Here is a 15,640-nt window from a genome sequence, read left to right on the forward strand (position 1 = left end):
TCTCTGGATGTTTCAAGAGCCCACAGTGCAGTGTGGGCATCTAGGAAATTTACTTCCCAAGTGCCACTACTAGGGGCACTTAAAATACAGAATAAAATCCTTGTAAATTCCACTGCACAGACGAAGCCCTAAGCCCTTAAATGCACAGAAAAGTGTGTCTATTATCTATCGTGTGCAGTTACTTAAATTGCCTTTGTCTTCTTCTTTTCAGCTGACATTATCTCTACGGTAGAATTCAACCACACGGGAGAATTACTAGCGACAGGGGACAAGGGGGGTCGGGTTGTAATATTTCAACGAGAGCAGGAGGTAAGTGGCAGTGAATGCAAAATGCCCATTTTCTTCTCTTTTTCAGGGAGGCCTCCTACTGTTCCTTAATCCTCATGTGTCACCCTTAACCTTGCTGCTTCTCTAGCAAACTAAAAACTGCCAAAAAGTCATTAACATCAATGGTTCCAACTTCTGGCTCATAAAAGCACCTGAAAATAGAGCCTTTTCTGTGCATGGCCTTATCTTTCCAAACCTGGGCATTGCACATTCAAAATGACTTCACTTCGTGTCTGACCTGCAAAATTTCATGGGTGCTCGTGGAGCATAACTCCTCCTTTTGGAGTGGGGTTCATCCTCCAGCTATTGAAATTAAGTATCCCCTGATTTCAAGTGCTCTTATGGTATATGTAGGAGAAAAAGAAAATAGCTCTTTGCCAATAGATCTGAAAAGGATAACTTGGGTCAGTAGAAAAGAAAATGATAGCTCACCCTGCTGAAGGCAGTGAAATCCCACAAAATGACATCTGAGCAATGCGTATCGCACACACTTTTCTATAGGTGACCTGCAGGTCCCTGAAGCTGAATGCTGTGTGCATTCTGAGCAGGACTTCTAACTTCCAGTGAATCTCAAAAAGCCCATTGCTTCCTGAGACTTGGGTTCCACTAGGAATTGTTTCTCTATTTCATATAAATTGAGTTTTTTGGTGTCTGCTTCAGTTTTGTCAGAATGGAATTATGGCCCAGTTTGATTTCCCTGGCCTCCCTGGCATGGTCCTGGAGCTTCCAGCAGGCCAGTCTGTGTTCTAGGAACTCTCCCATCTGCTCCCGCCTGCCTCTGAGATGCACCCGGCACAGCGTGGCGGGAGGCCCATGCAGAGGGAGGTTGCACAAGAGACTTCCCTGGCAATTTCAAGCCTGCTTTGTGCCTCACAGCCATTTGTGTTACACCTCCCCTCAAAAAAGGAAAGCCTCATTTAGAGGTGATATATTTGGTAATTGCACATTATTTGCAATTAATTTCTATAAGGGCATCATAATCCCTCGAGGTTCTGTATAAATTCAAGTGTTCAGCATTAAATCAGGCACTCAGCCTATTGCGTTGGCCCTGGAAACATGAAAATGTGGTTGGCAAGTAGGAACTAATGGCTCTTCGTGACCTGGAATTTTTCCTGCTTTTCCAGAGCTGCCTGGTGCTAATTGGTCTGGCACATAGTACACACACTTGACAGTCTGATTTGGATGGTAGCAAATCAACCTTCTGATAAATTTATTGTTAAGGTGGACTGGCGCTCTCTGCCACGAGCACGCTAGTAGCAAGTATGTTGTCAACATTTAAAGTCCTTTGAAAGCTGATCTTCAAACCTTCTTCAATTTTTTAAAAAATCCAATTAGGTTCATAGTGATGATAAAGAGGAACCAGAGGAGCTATTTAGCATAAATTACCCAAGGCAGCATGTTGCCAGTAATATTCCGCTCCACGTTTTCCATTAGCTATTTCTAGGTTTCACCTATTTTAATTTACTGAAATATTTAGGAAGCCTGACTCATTAGTAGGATGAAGGGGACACATTTTCCAAAGGAGGATGGTTTTGTTCAATAAAAAATAAATGTCCAGGAGAATAATATGCAGTTACGTGTTTGGCTTTATGACGAGGTTTGGGGTTGAAATGAAAACTAAGCTTAAGAAGCAAAGCCATATGACAGCATCTCAGTCCGGCCTGCTTCCCACTTCTGTGGATGAATTCTCAAGAGGCACAATGCTTGAGTTTGCTCCTAGGAACCTCAGTGCCCTCACAGATATATTTAACCCCTGGGTGTCAGCACCGTCATCCATCGGAAAGTTGAGATTTTGGTTTGGATGTTCAATATCCACCCAGAAATATAAATTTTTTAATTGACCGTTTTATTAAGAGTCATGCTTTTATGACAAATGTTTAATAAGCCCTAGATTTGAATTTTTGAATACAGTTTGCAAAGCCTGAATCTTGAAGCTCTTGGTAATCAAGTCCTAGAATAAAACCGCCCTTCACTCTTTTCTCTTCTTCTCTTTCTCTCTTTCATACCCTCTCTTTCCTCCTCTCCACCTTTCTTCTCTCTCTTGCCCACTTCTGTAGACCCTCTCCTTTATGTTTCATTCTCTCATCATTTATTTGGTTCCTGCCATTTGTGCTTTGCGTAATCGGAACTAGGGGAAAGCCAGAGGTAAAGTCTCATGTTCTCCCAACGATGCGGATGTCGGCTCTGTGCTCCCGTCTATTTTGTTACTCATGTTGGAAAAAAAGGGGGAGGGAGAGATCTGATGCCCAGATCTGCTACTTAGAAGCTGTTTGACCTTGGGGAGGTCATTTTAATACCTCCGAGCCTCTTTTATCCATTTCCATTTCTCAAATTCTGTGAGGACCTGATCAGATTTTAAAAGACCAATGAAAAGTGCAGATGCTACAACTTTGTACTCTTTGTAAGGGATTGATATATGTATATGTGGACGTCAGCATGGGATGGGTTGACTCCAAAGGGTATCCGAGATGTCCATTAGGGTACAGAAAGAAATTATTAGAACTTCTATTTATATTGATTTTTAAAATTTATATTGATTTTAAAGTCATGTCCTATTTTAACTTCTATTTCTAGGTATATGTTAAGATGTACACCATATATTAGTGTGGAAGTTCGTGTGTATAATTTATAAATAACTGTATGTATATTGGAGGTACTAATATTTACCAATGCAGTTACAGGATCAGATGGTTTAGAGGCCACTGAGCTAAAGTAGACCTTGTGGCTGTCATAGTCCTTCCCTCATCCTACTCTGACACGGCCTGCCCATCCTACCCCTAATGACTCTGCTCAAAAAAAATAGCAATTGGTGACTTTGCACTTGGCTTATGTGATGTAATCTTTTGTGCATTTTTTCTCCTTCCTACAGAGTAAAAATCAGGTTCATCGTAGGGGTGAATACAATGTTTACAGCACATTCCAGAGCCATGAACCCGAGTTCGATTACCTGAAGAGTTTAGAAATAGAAGAAAAAATCAATAAAATAAGATGGCTCCCTCAGCAGAATGCAGCCTACTTCCTTCTGTCTACTAATGGTATGTGGAGGTGACTTTTCCTGTTTGCTGTTTTCAGAAATATGGTCAGCCAAACTATATATTTAAATCTGTCTTAGACTAAATTTTCCTTTTTACCTTGCTGGCTATTGAAAAAATTAGGAACAATATTTTCAAGATGCCTAGCAGAGTGCCTGGCACCAAGTAGGCCCTCAGTAAATAAGAATTATTCTTTTTAAAAATAACAAAATTTATGACTGAATTATATGAGACCCTTTATCTGCAGTTTTTGACTAATGCCAATTATTTCCAGGTGTTTTTGGAATGTGACTTCCTGTCTTCAGATTCACTGAATGTTATTCTGGGGAACACATTCCAGGGAACTCAACATGCCGTCCCTGTGGGTTTGGCATACTGAAGAGAAGTTATTAATCCCTGAATGTATTTGGGGGTTTGTAAAGCAGATGTCTGTGTCTCTCTGACAATCAAGTTCTCAGCTAGCAGCCCAGGTCAAGAAGAGACGGGCACTCTACCAAGGAACTGATCAGAAATGGTTTCTTTCTCTTTCTGCCTCCTTACTCTTCTCATACCACTTGTTGGTTTGGGGGAGTTGATCTAAATAGGTCAGAGAGGGAGGATGTTGGGGTTTGAATAGAGAGCCAAATTCCATGTTAATTCTATAAGCCTTTATTCAGTGGAATTATCTACCTTACAGGTTCTTAATATCCTTGCTGAAAGAAGCCATCTCTGCTCAAAACAATTCAGAATAAAATCATCTGCTAAAGAGTGCTAATTGAATAGCATAACAATTAAGAGGATTAGTGTATAAAAATTAAAACCCTCTCCCAAGCAAAAAAGCTGAATGATGATTCATTTCATCCTCTATGTGAGTCCGTGAAGAGTATACATTTAAATATAAATCAAGAAGCAAGGGATTTGCTTTTGCCTATCCCCAGCATTTGAAAAGAAAGGATCATGTCCATAAGTCAAGTGAAAAAAATGTGGACTATGTATACAATGTGATCAAATGTATATTAATATTTTTAAAGACTGGAAAGAAACACACTCAAAGGTGTATCATGATTAATCTTTGAATGTGCATTATGAGTTAGTTGTAAATGTGTTCCTTTTAGTATTTTTATTTTCTAAGTTCTTACAATGAGTTTTATTTTAATCTTATGAAAAAAGGGGTAAAAGTTTTTAATGCACGTGAACCCAAAATCCCCCAAATGTAAAGCCAGTGTACAAATCTAAAAACTGACAATTCTGAAAAAGCCAGTTTAGGGTTATTCAAGCATAGCTTGTCACAACCTGACCAGATCTCCACTCATCTGTTTTTCCAGATTCCAAGTCATTTAATTCTTTCTCATAATTGTATTTACTGTTCTGTTTACTTTTTCCAACCCTGATTTCTTGAAAGCCAGACCACATGAATTTGTTTCAGTTTCTTTTAGTTTTGCTGTTTAAGTTTCACTCAAAGGTTCTTCAGATTCAACATGACTTAGAAGAAAAGAGACTTCTGATGATTTTGATTTAATTACTTCAGGCAGAGAAAAAGTGTCTGATTATCTTCTATAGCTAGCTTACTTTATATTATGAAATTTAGTCTATTGATTATTACAATAAAATTCAAAGACTTATTAACTGCTTTGTGGGGGGGTGGGATGGGAAAGAAATCAGTGAAATGCAATGAAGATTAATTATATAGCATAATGTTCTGTTAATTGAGTTTTTAAATAGTTTTTTGATTAACAAGGATATTATCTTCCCATTTGGGATGCTATTTCATATGCCAACAGCATCTCAAAATGACTCTGATGAGAAAAATTCCCATGTTCTTATGTGATTTTCTTTTTTATACTAACATTGAGGTTGAGAATTCCCCTTAAGCTAAATAGGTTAACATGCAAAAATTAATGGAAGACAATTGGAATTACTGTACAAAAGAGAAAATGAAGATAGATGATAAGATTGTGTTTAAAAGCTGCCACAAGTAATGATAAACTACTCAGAGGAAGAAAGAAAAAATCATTACTCATAGTAACAGCCACATGTTCCTCAGACTTTTTATCCACAAAGCTTCAAGAGATGGAGTCAAGAAAAATTGTGTGATAATAAAGTCAGGAATGACTCCAGGCAACCCAACCATGGGGAATTGGATTGAATTCACCATCAATTATCTTTTTTAAAAAAATTGTGCTTATCTCATTATAGTTGGGTGCAGTTTTTACATTCTGCTAAAATAGATTTCCAACTTTATGATTTTTAATGAAAAATAAAACCAACATTCAGTTGTGAATCGGGACCTTGAAATTATTTCCGGTGCGAGAACACATTGCTTTACCTAGCTTCCTACTTCTGTCTTAATCCCTATGATAAGAGGGGAAGTTATACTTAATCTGTTTTTCATGCTATGAAAGCAATATGTGTTCATTATTAAAAAATTAGAAAATTCAGAAAAACAAAATGAAGATAGTAAAAGTGAGAACCACTATTAGTCTTTTATAGAAAAAAACAAAGAGGCATGGATAAATCTGTTTGTTTCTTAACAAAAATGTGATATATTCTATAAACTGTTTTACAACCAGATTTCTTATTTAATAATAATAACACTTAATGAGGAATATCTTCCTAATTGTTAAATATTCTTCTAAAATACCCTAATGTTTTCGATGACTGCATATCGTTCCCTTATATGATTCTTCTATTGTTTACTAATAAATCTCCCATTATTAGACCTTTAACTATTAACAAATTCTCACCATTATAAATTATATATTTATAGGAATAGATATTGGTATGGATAGATACGATTAAGAAAAAAGCATATTATAAGCTATGTGTAGCATATTATGTCTATTAAAAATAGTTATATAATTGTACACACAAATATAATGAAAGGCTGTACACAATTTTCATAATAGTTATCTCTGATGGGATTGAGAGAGATTTTAATTTTTTACTTTATGTTCATTTTTATTTCCTGCAATTACATGTACCAGTTGTGTAAGAAAAAGAAGGAAATAAAATGAGAAAACACAAAATCTACATATGCACTATTATTATAGGTTCATACCCCTCCCCAAAAATTGCATAGAAAAAATACAAGGATCTATGCAAAATGTTAACAATGATTGTCCCTGACTGGGGAGATTATAGGTGATTTTTATTTTTCATGTTTTATCTATGATTCTCTATTTCTCTATATAGCAATTTATCATTCATAATAAGAAAAATGTAAGAGGAGAATTGTTTTACAGATGGGATGGGATACTTTGCAAAGCCAAGCAATAGAAAATATTTGGTGTTAAAATTCACCGATTTGGGTTCCTCTAAGCCACAGTAGCTGATCTACTCTGATTTCTGTTCAGTAGCTAATCAAGTGACTGTATAAATATGGCCCATGTTTCATTTTCTCACCCAAAAAAGCAGTTCATTATGCAGCAGGATATCCAGAAAGGATAGGACCAGACGAGTGTTAGTGTATAGATAGAAAGTTCTAAATTCAACCCAGCATCTGGAAAAGGCTTCCTCGCCTTCTGTCCTAGTACAAGCCTGGGAGAGTGCACAAATCTCACACTTAGCAGTCTTGCCAGGCGTGCCAGTAGACACGACCAGCCCGAGTGATCCCCAGATATTCGGAAACAGGGACACATCTGTTAAAGTAGCCAAATTGTTGCTGGAAGCCCACTTCACAATGTGGTGCATTTCAGACCTCTGAGGACGAGGCATTTGGTGAGGAGAGATGGAGGAGTGAGCCGAGGGGGCAAAAGAGAAAGGGAGTCCTAATAAGACAGGGTAGAGGGGCAGCTTTTCTCCTGACAGACTACAGAGAGGAGAAATAGGATGTGCTGACATCATCGTGGGATGAAGCTAACGCTGTCAGAACAACATGCTATTATTGCAGAATGGTTGTCCAATTTGCTAATTCTAATAACAGCTGCCATTTGTGAGCCATTATTAGAAGCCCGACACTGGGTTAAACATTCTACGCGTAGTGTTCATTCATCTTCATAAGAGCCCCATGAGGAAGACACTGTTTTCCCCAATTTACAAACAAAGAAACTGAGGCATAGAGAAATTAAGTCACCTTATTTGTAAGGTTAAAATATTTGAGGCATACTTATACTACAAAATGATTGATTGTTTATCTGAAATTCAGGTTCAACTGGACATTCTGTGCTGTTTTTCCTGCTAAATCTGGTGCTCTCATTTATTCGTTATTCAGTAAATACTAGTTAGGCGCCTACTGCATGGAACTCCCAGTGTTTGTCCACGTGGCCTTCAAATGACGTGAAATTTATGCACTGGAGGTGGAGTGGGGATGGGGCTGAAAGTTGTCTGGTTCCAAAGTCTACCTTGTGCAAGCACGGAGGAGGATACAAAGAAGGCAGGGGAGCCTCCACCTTCCAGAAGAGAAGTTAAAAAGAGGACAAATAATGCAGAATCTGAGAAGGAAGACCCACAAAGGCTTTCGGTCCATGGACATGATCTGTTTGGCCAGAACATGTTTCCTTAAAAAATGGAGTCAAAAGCCTGCAGGTGGGGCATGGCCTCCCCAGCTCCCCAAGCCCTGAGCCCCGTTCACCCCTTCCCCGGGCCTGTTGGAGCCCTGTAGACATTGGAGTTCTCACCCTTTTTTAATGTTCTAGAGAATGACAGGTGTCAGCAAGTGGTACAAAGTGCTGGGACAGTACAAAGGCAAGAAAGGTGGTTTCCAGCCGGGGACTCCCAGGTGACTGCAAGAAGAAAGGAGCATTTTGATGAATCTCCTTACCCTTTTATTTCCCTGCATATTGCTAGCAATTTGCACTGTGTAGATGAGATTCATTCATTCATCCAGCTAGTATTCATTGAACATCTACTATGTCCCAGGCATTGTTGTAGGTGCTGGAGGTGTAGTGATGAACAAGACAGGCAGAATCCCTGCCTCCAATGATTTGACATTCTGGTGAGGGAGACATATTAAGCTGTCGGTAGTAAAAAGTACTATGAGGAGCAAAAAGGCAGGAGGAGGGCGATCGAAAATGGTGAGGACAACATTTCTATGTGTATTGGTTAGGAAAAGCCCCTCTAAGGTTGGGACATAAACAGAGAGAGCAAAGTGAAGGAACAAATCTTGTGAAAAAGAGGGGCAAAGGGCTTTCCAGGCAGAAGGCACAAGTGCAAAAGCCCTGAGGCAGGAGTGGGATTACCGTGTACAAGGAACTATAAGGAACACGTGTGGCAGGATCACAAGGAGTGGCAGGGAGTGGGGCAGACAGAGGAAGTAGGGGGTGCAGGTCATGGTAAGGACAGTGTTTAGTGAGGTGGGACATTAAAATGGGGATAATAATATTACCTACTTCTCAGGGTTATTGCAAATATTTAAATAAATTCTCCATGCAAAGTGCTAACATAGTTACATAATTAATTCCATATTTGTGGCTACTCTTATTATTCAATATTCAATAAATATTTTTCTTAAGTGAATCAAATTAATCTATAAGCTATAGATTTAACAGCACATTGTCAGCGAAACTATTTGTCTGGGCACAATATATGTTTTTGTTTTGAAACACAAGCTCTGCCTTCAAATCACATGAGATTTATGCACTGAAGACCTCAGCCTGAGCCAACTTCTGTAGCGATTCCTTCCATCATTATCTCCACCTCTCCCTGCTTCCCCCCTACCCCCTAAAAAACTCCTTTACAAGCTTTCTTTCACTGCAATTTCGATTTCCTCTGGTTGCCTTCCACAGATAAAACTGTGAAGTTGTGGAAAGTCAGCGAGCGCGATAAGAGGCCAGAAGGCTACAATCTGAAAGATGAGGAAGGCCGGCTCCGTGATCCTGCCACCATCACAACCTTGCGGGTGAGCCTGGCGGCTGCTTTGGCCACCATCTTTCAGCTCCTTGCCCACCAGGGTCAGTGGAAGGGCTTCTAAGTTTGGCCACGTGCTGGCTGCTGCTGTAGGTTGCAATGGTAATGTGCGAGTGAGGGAGATCAAGCAGAGACCCAACCTTCCTGAGTCTCTGGTGGCAAGCAGGGAGCAGGACAGGCGCTAAGCTCTGATGACTACAAATCCACCCACTTCCTTTTGTCTCCGGGTGCTTGCCCACATGGCCACTGCCATACATTACTATGTTCTTAGCCTCTGTTTGCGTTATCTAAAATATCTTGAGCATCTTCTGTACAGAAGGTACAGGGAATGGGACTACCTAGAGGGAAAGTTGGAGTCATGTGATTCAGAACACGAACTTCTGAATCTAACAGGCCTGGGTTTAAATTCTTGTACTTAACCAGAATCTCACACAGTCACTTTTTGAACTTTAGTCGTGCAAGTTATTTTTAGTTTCTCCATCTGCAAAACAATGAGCCTTATACTTCCGCCTGTGGTCTTAGGAGGATAAAATGCAATGAGGATGAGAAGCCCTTGCTCTGTGGCTGGTACTCAATAAATGACCTCTACTATTAGTCTGAGAATCTTCCTTCCTGCCCTCTAGAAATGCAGAGTCTGGTAAGAAAGCAGGATTTGTAGAATGAATATGCAAGTGATTCTGACACTAAATAGAGTAATATAAATACAATGAGAATCAGAGAGTTGCAGTTTGATCAAAGGAGGGAGAAATTATGTTTGGTTCTGGGAGACCAGGAAAGGTCTCATAGGGAAATGATGTTAAAAATGGATTTCTAAAAGTGGACTTTTAAGGGAAGGCTCTCTAGATATAGGTTAAAGTGGTTCAGGACTGAGTGATGAGTTTGGTTGTAGATGTGTTCAAGGTAAGTAGTGAAGCAGGCTCATGCTAGGACCAGCCCTAGCCCCAAGGGACTTTCAAAACTGTGTAAAATATGTGCTTTCAGACACCAGCTGCTCTACTGAAGACCAAATATTGAGAAGGGAGACAAAAGTACATGGGGGGAAAAGAGGTTGTCTCCCTAGGTTTACAAGCTGCTATGGGAATTGAATGACTAGTGTGTGCCCCATTAGCTCACTTGTTTATGTGTTCATTCATTCATTCATTTATTCGTTTGTTCATCTGCTTATTCAGCGGATGCTTTTTGAGCATGGACTCTTTGCTGACCACAGTCCCAGGCTGTTGCATGTTTATCTGGTACTAATGGCTACCTGGTACTAATGGGTACCTGGTCTTCTGTTGCGCTCCATCTGAGCCAACAAGCATTGGCTGCTCTGTTATCTTTCGCCGGCTGTGCCTTCAACCTGGAGAACTGCCCCACAAGTCTACCTTATCAGACTGGGTTGATGCTCCAAATGCTCAGAGGTTTTAGCGACCAGAGGATAGAGCAGTGAGGAGTATGAACATTGAGTCAGTCTTTCCTGGCTTAGAATTCTGGCTCCATTGCTTTCTGGCTGGTGACCTTGCACATATTACTTGAACTCCCTATGCCTCCAGTGTCGCCTCTTCATAACCGGGATGATAGTCACTGCTTCCCAGGATTGTTGAGGGGATTCAGTATGATATTGTGTGAGATAAAGAGCTTAGCCTGTCGTGTCTCACTCACAGAAAGCACTCAGTAATGTTAATTCTCTGCTGTTGGTTTAGTATTCCTATCATCATCATCATCATCATCATTTTCATGGCTGTTATTACCTCCTACTGATAGTAGGACTATGTGTATGAGAAAATTCATATTTTTCTTTTCACATATTTTTTATACTGTTGTATTGATGCTACACACTATTCACTGATATCAACTAAGTGCCAAGCACTGTGTTGGTGATACAAAAAGGAATAAGAGCAATTCTGTGGGGAAAACAAGTGGATTAGATGCCACTGGGGAAGTTATAACATGACCTTCTGCCCAGATGTTACTTTGCCCTTGTTTGCTATGTGGATGGAATTTCTCAGCTGCCATGTGTAGTCCCCACTATGAATTCCTGTTGTCCATGGCATCCAGTGGGGTTCCATATTCTGTGTTTAGCCCCTTGGAGAAGGCCATCCCCATGAAGAAGAGGAGAGAAGGCCTATCTGTAAGTTTCCACTAGAGCAGAGATTGTCTCCAGGTAAGACAGTGATGTTATGAAGCGGACTCACATATCAAACATGGAAGAGGGCCCTGAGGTGTGGCTGGGAGTTAGAAAATCCCATTTCTGGTTCTTACTTTCTTATTAACCATCTGTGTGACCCTGGGCCAGTGATCACAGTTCTTCTCTCCAAGCTTGGTTTCTAAGCTGCTGAGCACAGGACTGGACACAGTCAGTGGTTCTGCACCTGTGGGTGCTAGTTACAAATGCAGATTCCCAGGCCCCAGCCCAGTGATTCTCTTTAGCAAGTTTGGTGGTCTAGAGGAATCTGCATTTTTAATATGAGCTCCTGGTTGTTGAGACAAAGAGGTCTGTGGTCACTGGACTCCATCATCTCTAAGGATCCTCTGAGCTATTTTTTTTATAAGCCTCTATTACTTTTCAGTCGTTTTGATGGTTATTGTACCAACTTGGGAGACACGTTTGCTATAATACTGTAAATACTCGTATCTGATTTCACCTTGTCTACTTTCCTAGGCTTTCAAATATTGTGCATTTCAGTGTAAACATCCACACTTCAGCTTTCTTTCAATGCAAACAGTGAAAAGGCCAGCCTCCTTTCCTTTTTGATCCCTGTAGAAGAAGAAAAAACCAGGCAACCCTGAAGACTGTAGATTCAGAACAATGACTCCAAACAGAGAATGAGCCGACATGATATTAATCAGACTGTAATTTACTAACATGCTCTGCTCTTGAAATTTGCACTGCCAGCAGTTGGGGCTTTTTTTCTTCTCTGTACTATGATTACCTCTTGCTCACTTTCATAGTTTCCAGTTCTACGTGGATCTTGAGAGTGAGAACGTTTAATAATACCCAACAGCTAATTAATCCTCACTGAGTAATGAACCTGTTCTGTTTCAGTGCTGGGAGGCTCTGCTTTTCAAAGCAAGAATGTGGCTATTTTTTTTCCTTTTTTCATGGAAAATAGCCTTTCAAATCCAGTCACTTGTTACCCAGAGAGACATTGAGAAGCACTTCTATGAAACTATATCTCCTGCTCAGTATCGTAGAATTCAAAGCAATAATCATGATGATAATTTAATAATAACACCTTATAGCTATAAAATGCCATTTACATCACAAAGTGTTTTCTTATCTAATCCTTTGATTCATCTTTAGAACAGCCAATAAGGAAGGCAGGACAGGTATTTGGCAGATGTAAACGCTAGTATCTAATATTTATTGAGCATTTACTATATCCCATGCACTATGCTGCACTGTATCTGCATTAGCTACCTCATGAGATGTGGTTCCTGGTTAGAATGCTCATTGAACAGATGAGGCTCAGAGAGGTTAAGTAACATGCCTAGGATCATGCATGGCTAAGAATCAAACCTTGATCTACTTTGCTCTGCCACCCGAGACCTTAAACCTGATACAGGCTGAGAGGGAAAGTGATTTGCCCAATGTCTGTCAGCTGGTTATTTCAGAGCTGGAACTGAAAATCAAGAGCTATGACTCTTAAACTTGGACACGTACCTTTGGGCATTTGAAATGGTTTTCTTAATAATTCATGCCATTATTATTCCAGGTCAGGATATGTGTGTGTGGGTGTGTCTGTCTCTCTTCCCTCTTCCCCTCTCCCTCCCTCTGTCTCACTCACACACAGTGCGTTTCCAGATCCCTGACCTCTCAGCATCCCCTGAGGTCTCATGTAGTTCTACTTAGCAAGATTCTCTGTGCCCTTCTTTCCCAACCTCCCAATACTCGGGGGTAAGGGGCCCTCAGAGCCCTTTCTAGACAGCAGAAACTCATAGTTCAAGTAACTCCATCAGCCTGGGTGGGAGCTGGGTGCTGAGAAATCACGCTTAGCGTACTTCTCCCTGCAGGATGAGCCTGGAGTTATTATTTCCCTCATTATGGTTGGCTGCCAGTGCCCCGGGAACCTGGGCCAGGTTGAAATTTTCTTTTTAACCAGTTATAAATACAGAGCCTAGAAGTTGTGATTTGTCATAACCTCCCCCAAAATGAAAGGGATGTCATGAATTCAAACTTCCTAATGGATTTTTTCCAAACATTCCCTACAGCTAATATGAATAATAGTCATAATAAAGTAATAATAATAGCTGCATGTACTGAGTGCTTACTATGTGCCAGGTGCTGGATGTTATATCCTTATATTATTAACTATAACAATCACTCTCCCAGGTGGGTTCTCTTATTCTCTCTGCATCATCCAAAGCTTTACTTCCTCAGAGAAGCCCTCCTAGGATACCCAGGAGAAAAGAGCACCCTCGCATCGTCCCGTTCCCCTCGGTGTCGTTACGCTGCCCCTTTTTTCTTAGCCTTTACCTTTCCTGATACATCATTTGTCCATTGTCTGCCTCGCCTCCACCTCCACTGAAATGTGTGCTCCGTGAAAGCAGGAAACACGCTGTGTCCTCTCCCGTAGCTCCATGAACAACGCACGCACATGGTGGACACGCAGTAAATCTTTGGCCAACGAATGGATTTCACAGACGTGGAAACTGATTTTAGAATAGGCAAGGGAGTTGCCCAAGATCTCACGGCTAGAAAATGGCAGAGCTGGGATTCACCCCTAGTCTGTCTGACCCCAAATCGGATGCTTTCCATTAGGATTCCCTCAGCTTCTGCTTTCTAAGAAAATATCAATTTATGATCAAAGGGCAGGAGAATTTCATTATTTGTGTCTCTCAAAATTATTTGGCAAAGCTTTCTTAACATGTTAGCTGGATTTTGGGGGAGGGGAGGGCGAGGGGGGTGGGCTAGACAGGCTTTTCTGCCATAGGGTGGGCACATAATAGAGGCACTCTTTTTTAGAGAAGAGATTAAATTACATCATGTTTTTACACACCTGCCTTCTGCTAGTGACTGCTTCTGTCTTTCTCTCAACTCAGGTCACACACGTTCTTGTGACTTTCCTGGACTAACGTTTTTCTACTTAGGACGATCCTGAAATTTGCAAATCCCCTTGGTGATAATTTAGACACCCCCCCACCCCCAACCTCAGTCTGAGACACCACGGCAAATCAGGAGCTTTTACCAGCTCCAAATTCTGAAGGGGACTTCTAGAGGATTATTGCCAGCAGGTCATGGAATTGGGCAGATTGACTAAACAGACTAGCTTTTTTCCCAAAAGTGAAAACAACTGTTAGTGAAACAACCAGTTTAACTACCTGATCTGTTTTCTAGAGAACTGATTGAACAGACCACTGTTTAAGTTTACTAATAATAGCAACTATGTTGATTCAGCCCTTCCTAGTGACAGGCTCTGGACTGAGCAGTTTTATGTACATTTTACAATTCTCTCTTCATCACAATCCTATGACTTAGGCATCATGCCCATTTTACAGATTTGGAAACAGAGGCTCATGGAGTTAAGCACCGGCTTAAGCCCTCACAGATAATAAGTGGCAAAGCCAAGAATGGAGTCCAGGTCTATCTGATCCCAGAGCTCCTACCCTTCACCATTACGCAAGATGATTTACTGTGTGGTCCCTGATCTAGACAACAATGAGGATGATAGCATCTGACACACAGAACTTTTCAGTATTTTTTTTTTTTTTTTGAGGAAGATTAGCCCTGAGCTAACATCTGCCGCCAATCCTCCTCTTTTTGCTGAGGAAGAGTGGCTGTGAGCTAACATCTGTGTCCATCTTCCTCTAGTTTATATGTGGGACGCGTGCCACAGCCTGGCTTGATAAGCGGTGCATAAGTGCACGCCCAGGGTCCAAACTAATCAACCCCAGACCGCCAAAGAGGAGTGCACGAACTTAACTGCTATGCCACTGGGCCAGCCCCATCAACATGTTTTTATCCTATTTATTGAGTGCCTCCTATGTGCCAGGCATTGTGCTAAGTACATACTACAAAGTGAGTCTTACAGAGATGAATGAAACATACTCCCTGTCTGCAAGGAGCAAGGAGGGGACAAGTTGCAAATGTCTACAACGTGAAATTAATTTAAGCAGTGGTTTTCAAACTGGCGTGACTTGTGGTCACCTGGGATGCTTTTTAGAACACAATCACTGGCCTCATCACCCAGGGATTCTGGTTTCAAAGGTCCGAGTTGTACCCAATGACATCTTTGACAAGACCCCTCCTGGAAAAGCACCAGGTGATTCTGATGCTAGTGGTCCTTGGGCCGTGCTTTGAGAAACACTGGATAGGGTAAGTGTCCTGAGAAAAACCCAGAAGACTGACATGGCAGTTCAGAGGAAGAACGGAAGGGAATAGATATAGGATCAGGAAAAGGTTTTCAAGATGCTTCTTGAAGGATAGATAGTCTTTCATGCTGGGGGTCTCATTTGATGATCCCACGGATCCTAGGAGG

At 40.9% G+C, this 15,640-nt stretch overlaps 1 protein-coding gene across 16 annotated transcripts in view; it reads left to right on the forward strand.

The window, feature by feature from the left end:
* The window catches only part of PPP2R2B (protein phosphatase 2 regulatory subunit Bbeta), a 436,815-nt gene that overhangs the window by 334,272 nt on the left and 86,903 nt on the right, over positions 1–15,640 (forward strand). For all 16 annotated transcript variants that reach the window (XM_023617485.2, XM_023617484.2, XM_070233097.1 and 13 more), the window contains 3 exons: positions 212–309; positions 3,197–3,362; positions 9,062–9,174. In XM_023617485.2, coding sequence (XP_023473253.1) covers positions 212–309; positions 3,197–3,362; positions 9,062–9,174 — 377 coding nt within the window. The remainder of the gene's footprint in view (positions 1–211; positions 310–3,196; positions 3,363–9,061; positions 9,175–15,640) is intronic.

This window comes from Equus caballus, chromosome 14 (genome assembly GCF_041296265.1).
Source record: "Equus caballus isolate H_3958 breed thoroughbred chromosome 14, TB-T2T, whole genome shotgun sequence".
Classification (NCBI taxonomy): Eukaryota; Metazoa; Chordata; class Mammalia; order Perissodactyla; family Equidae; genus Equus; species Equus caballus.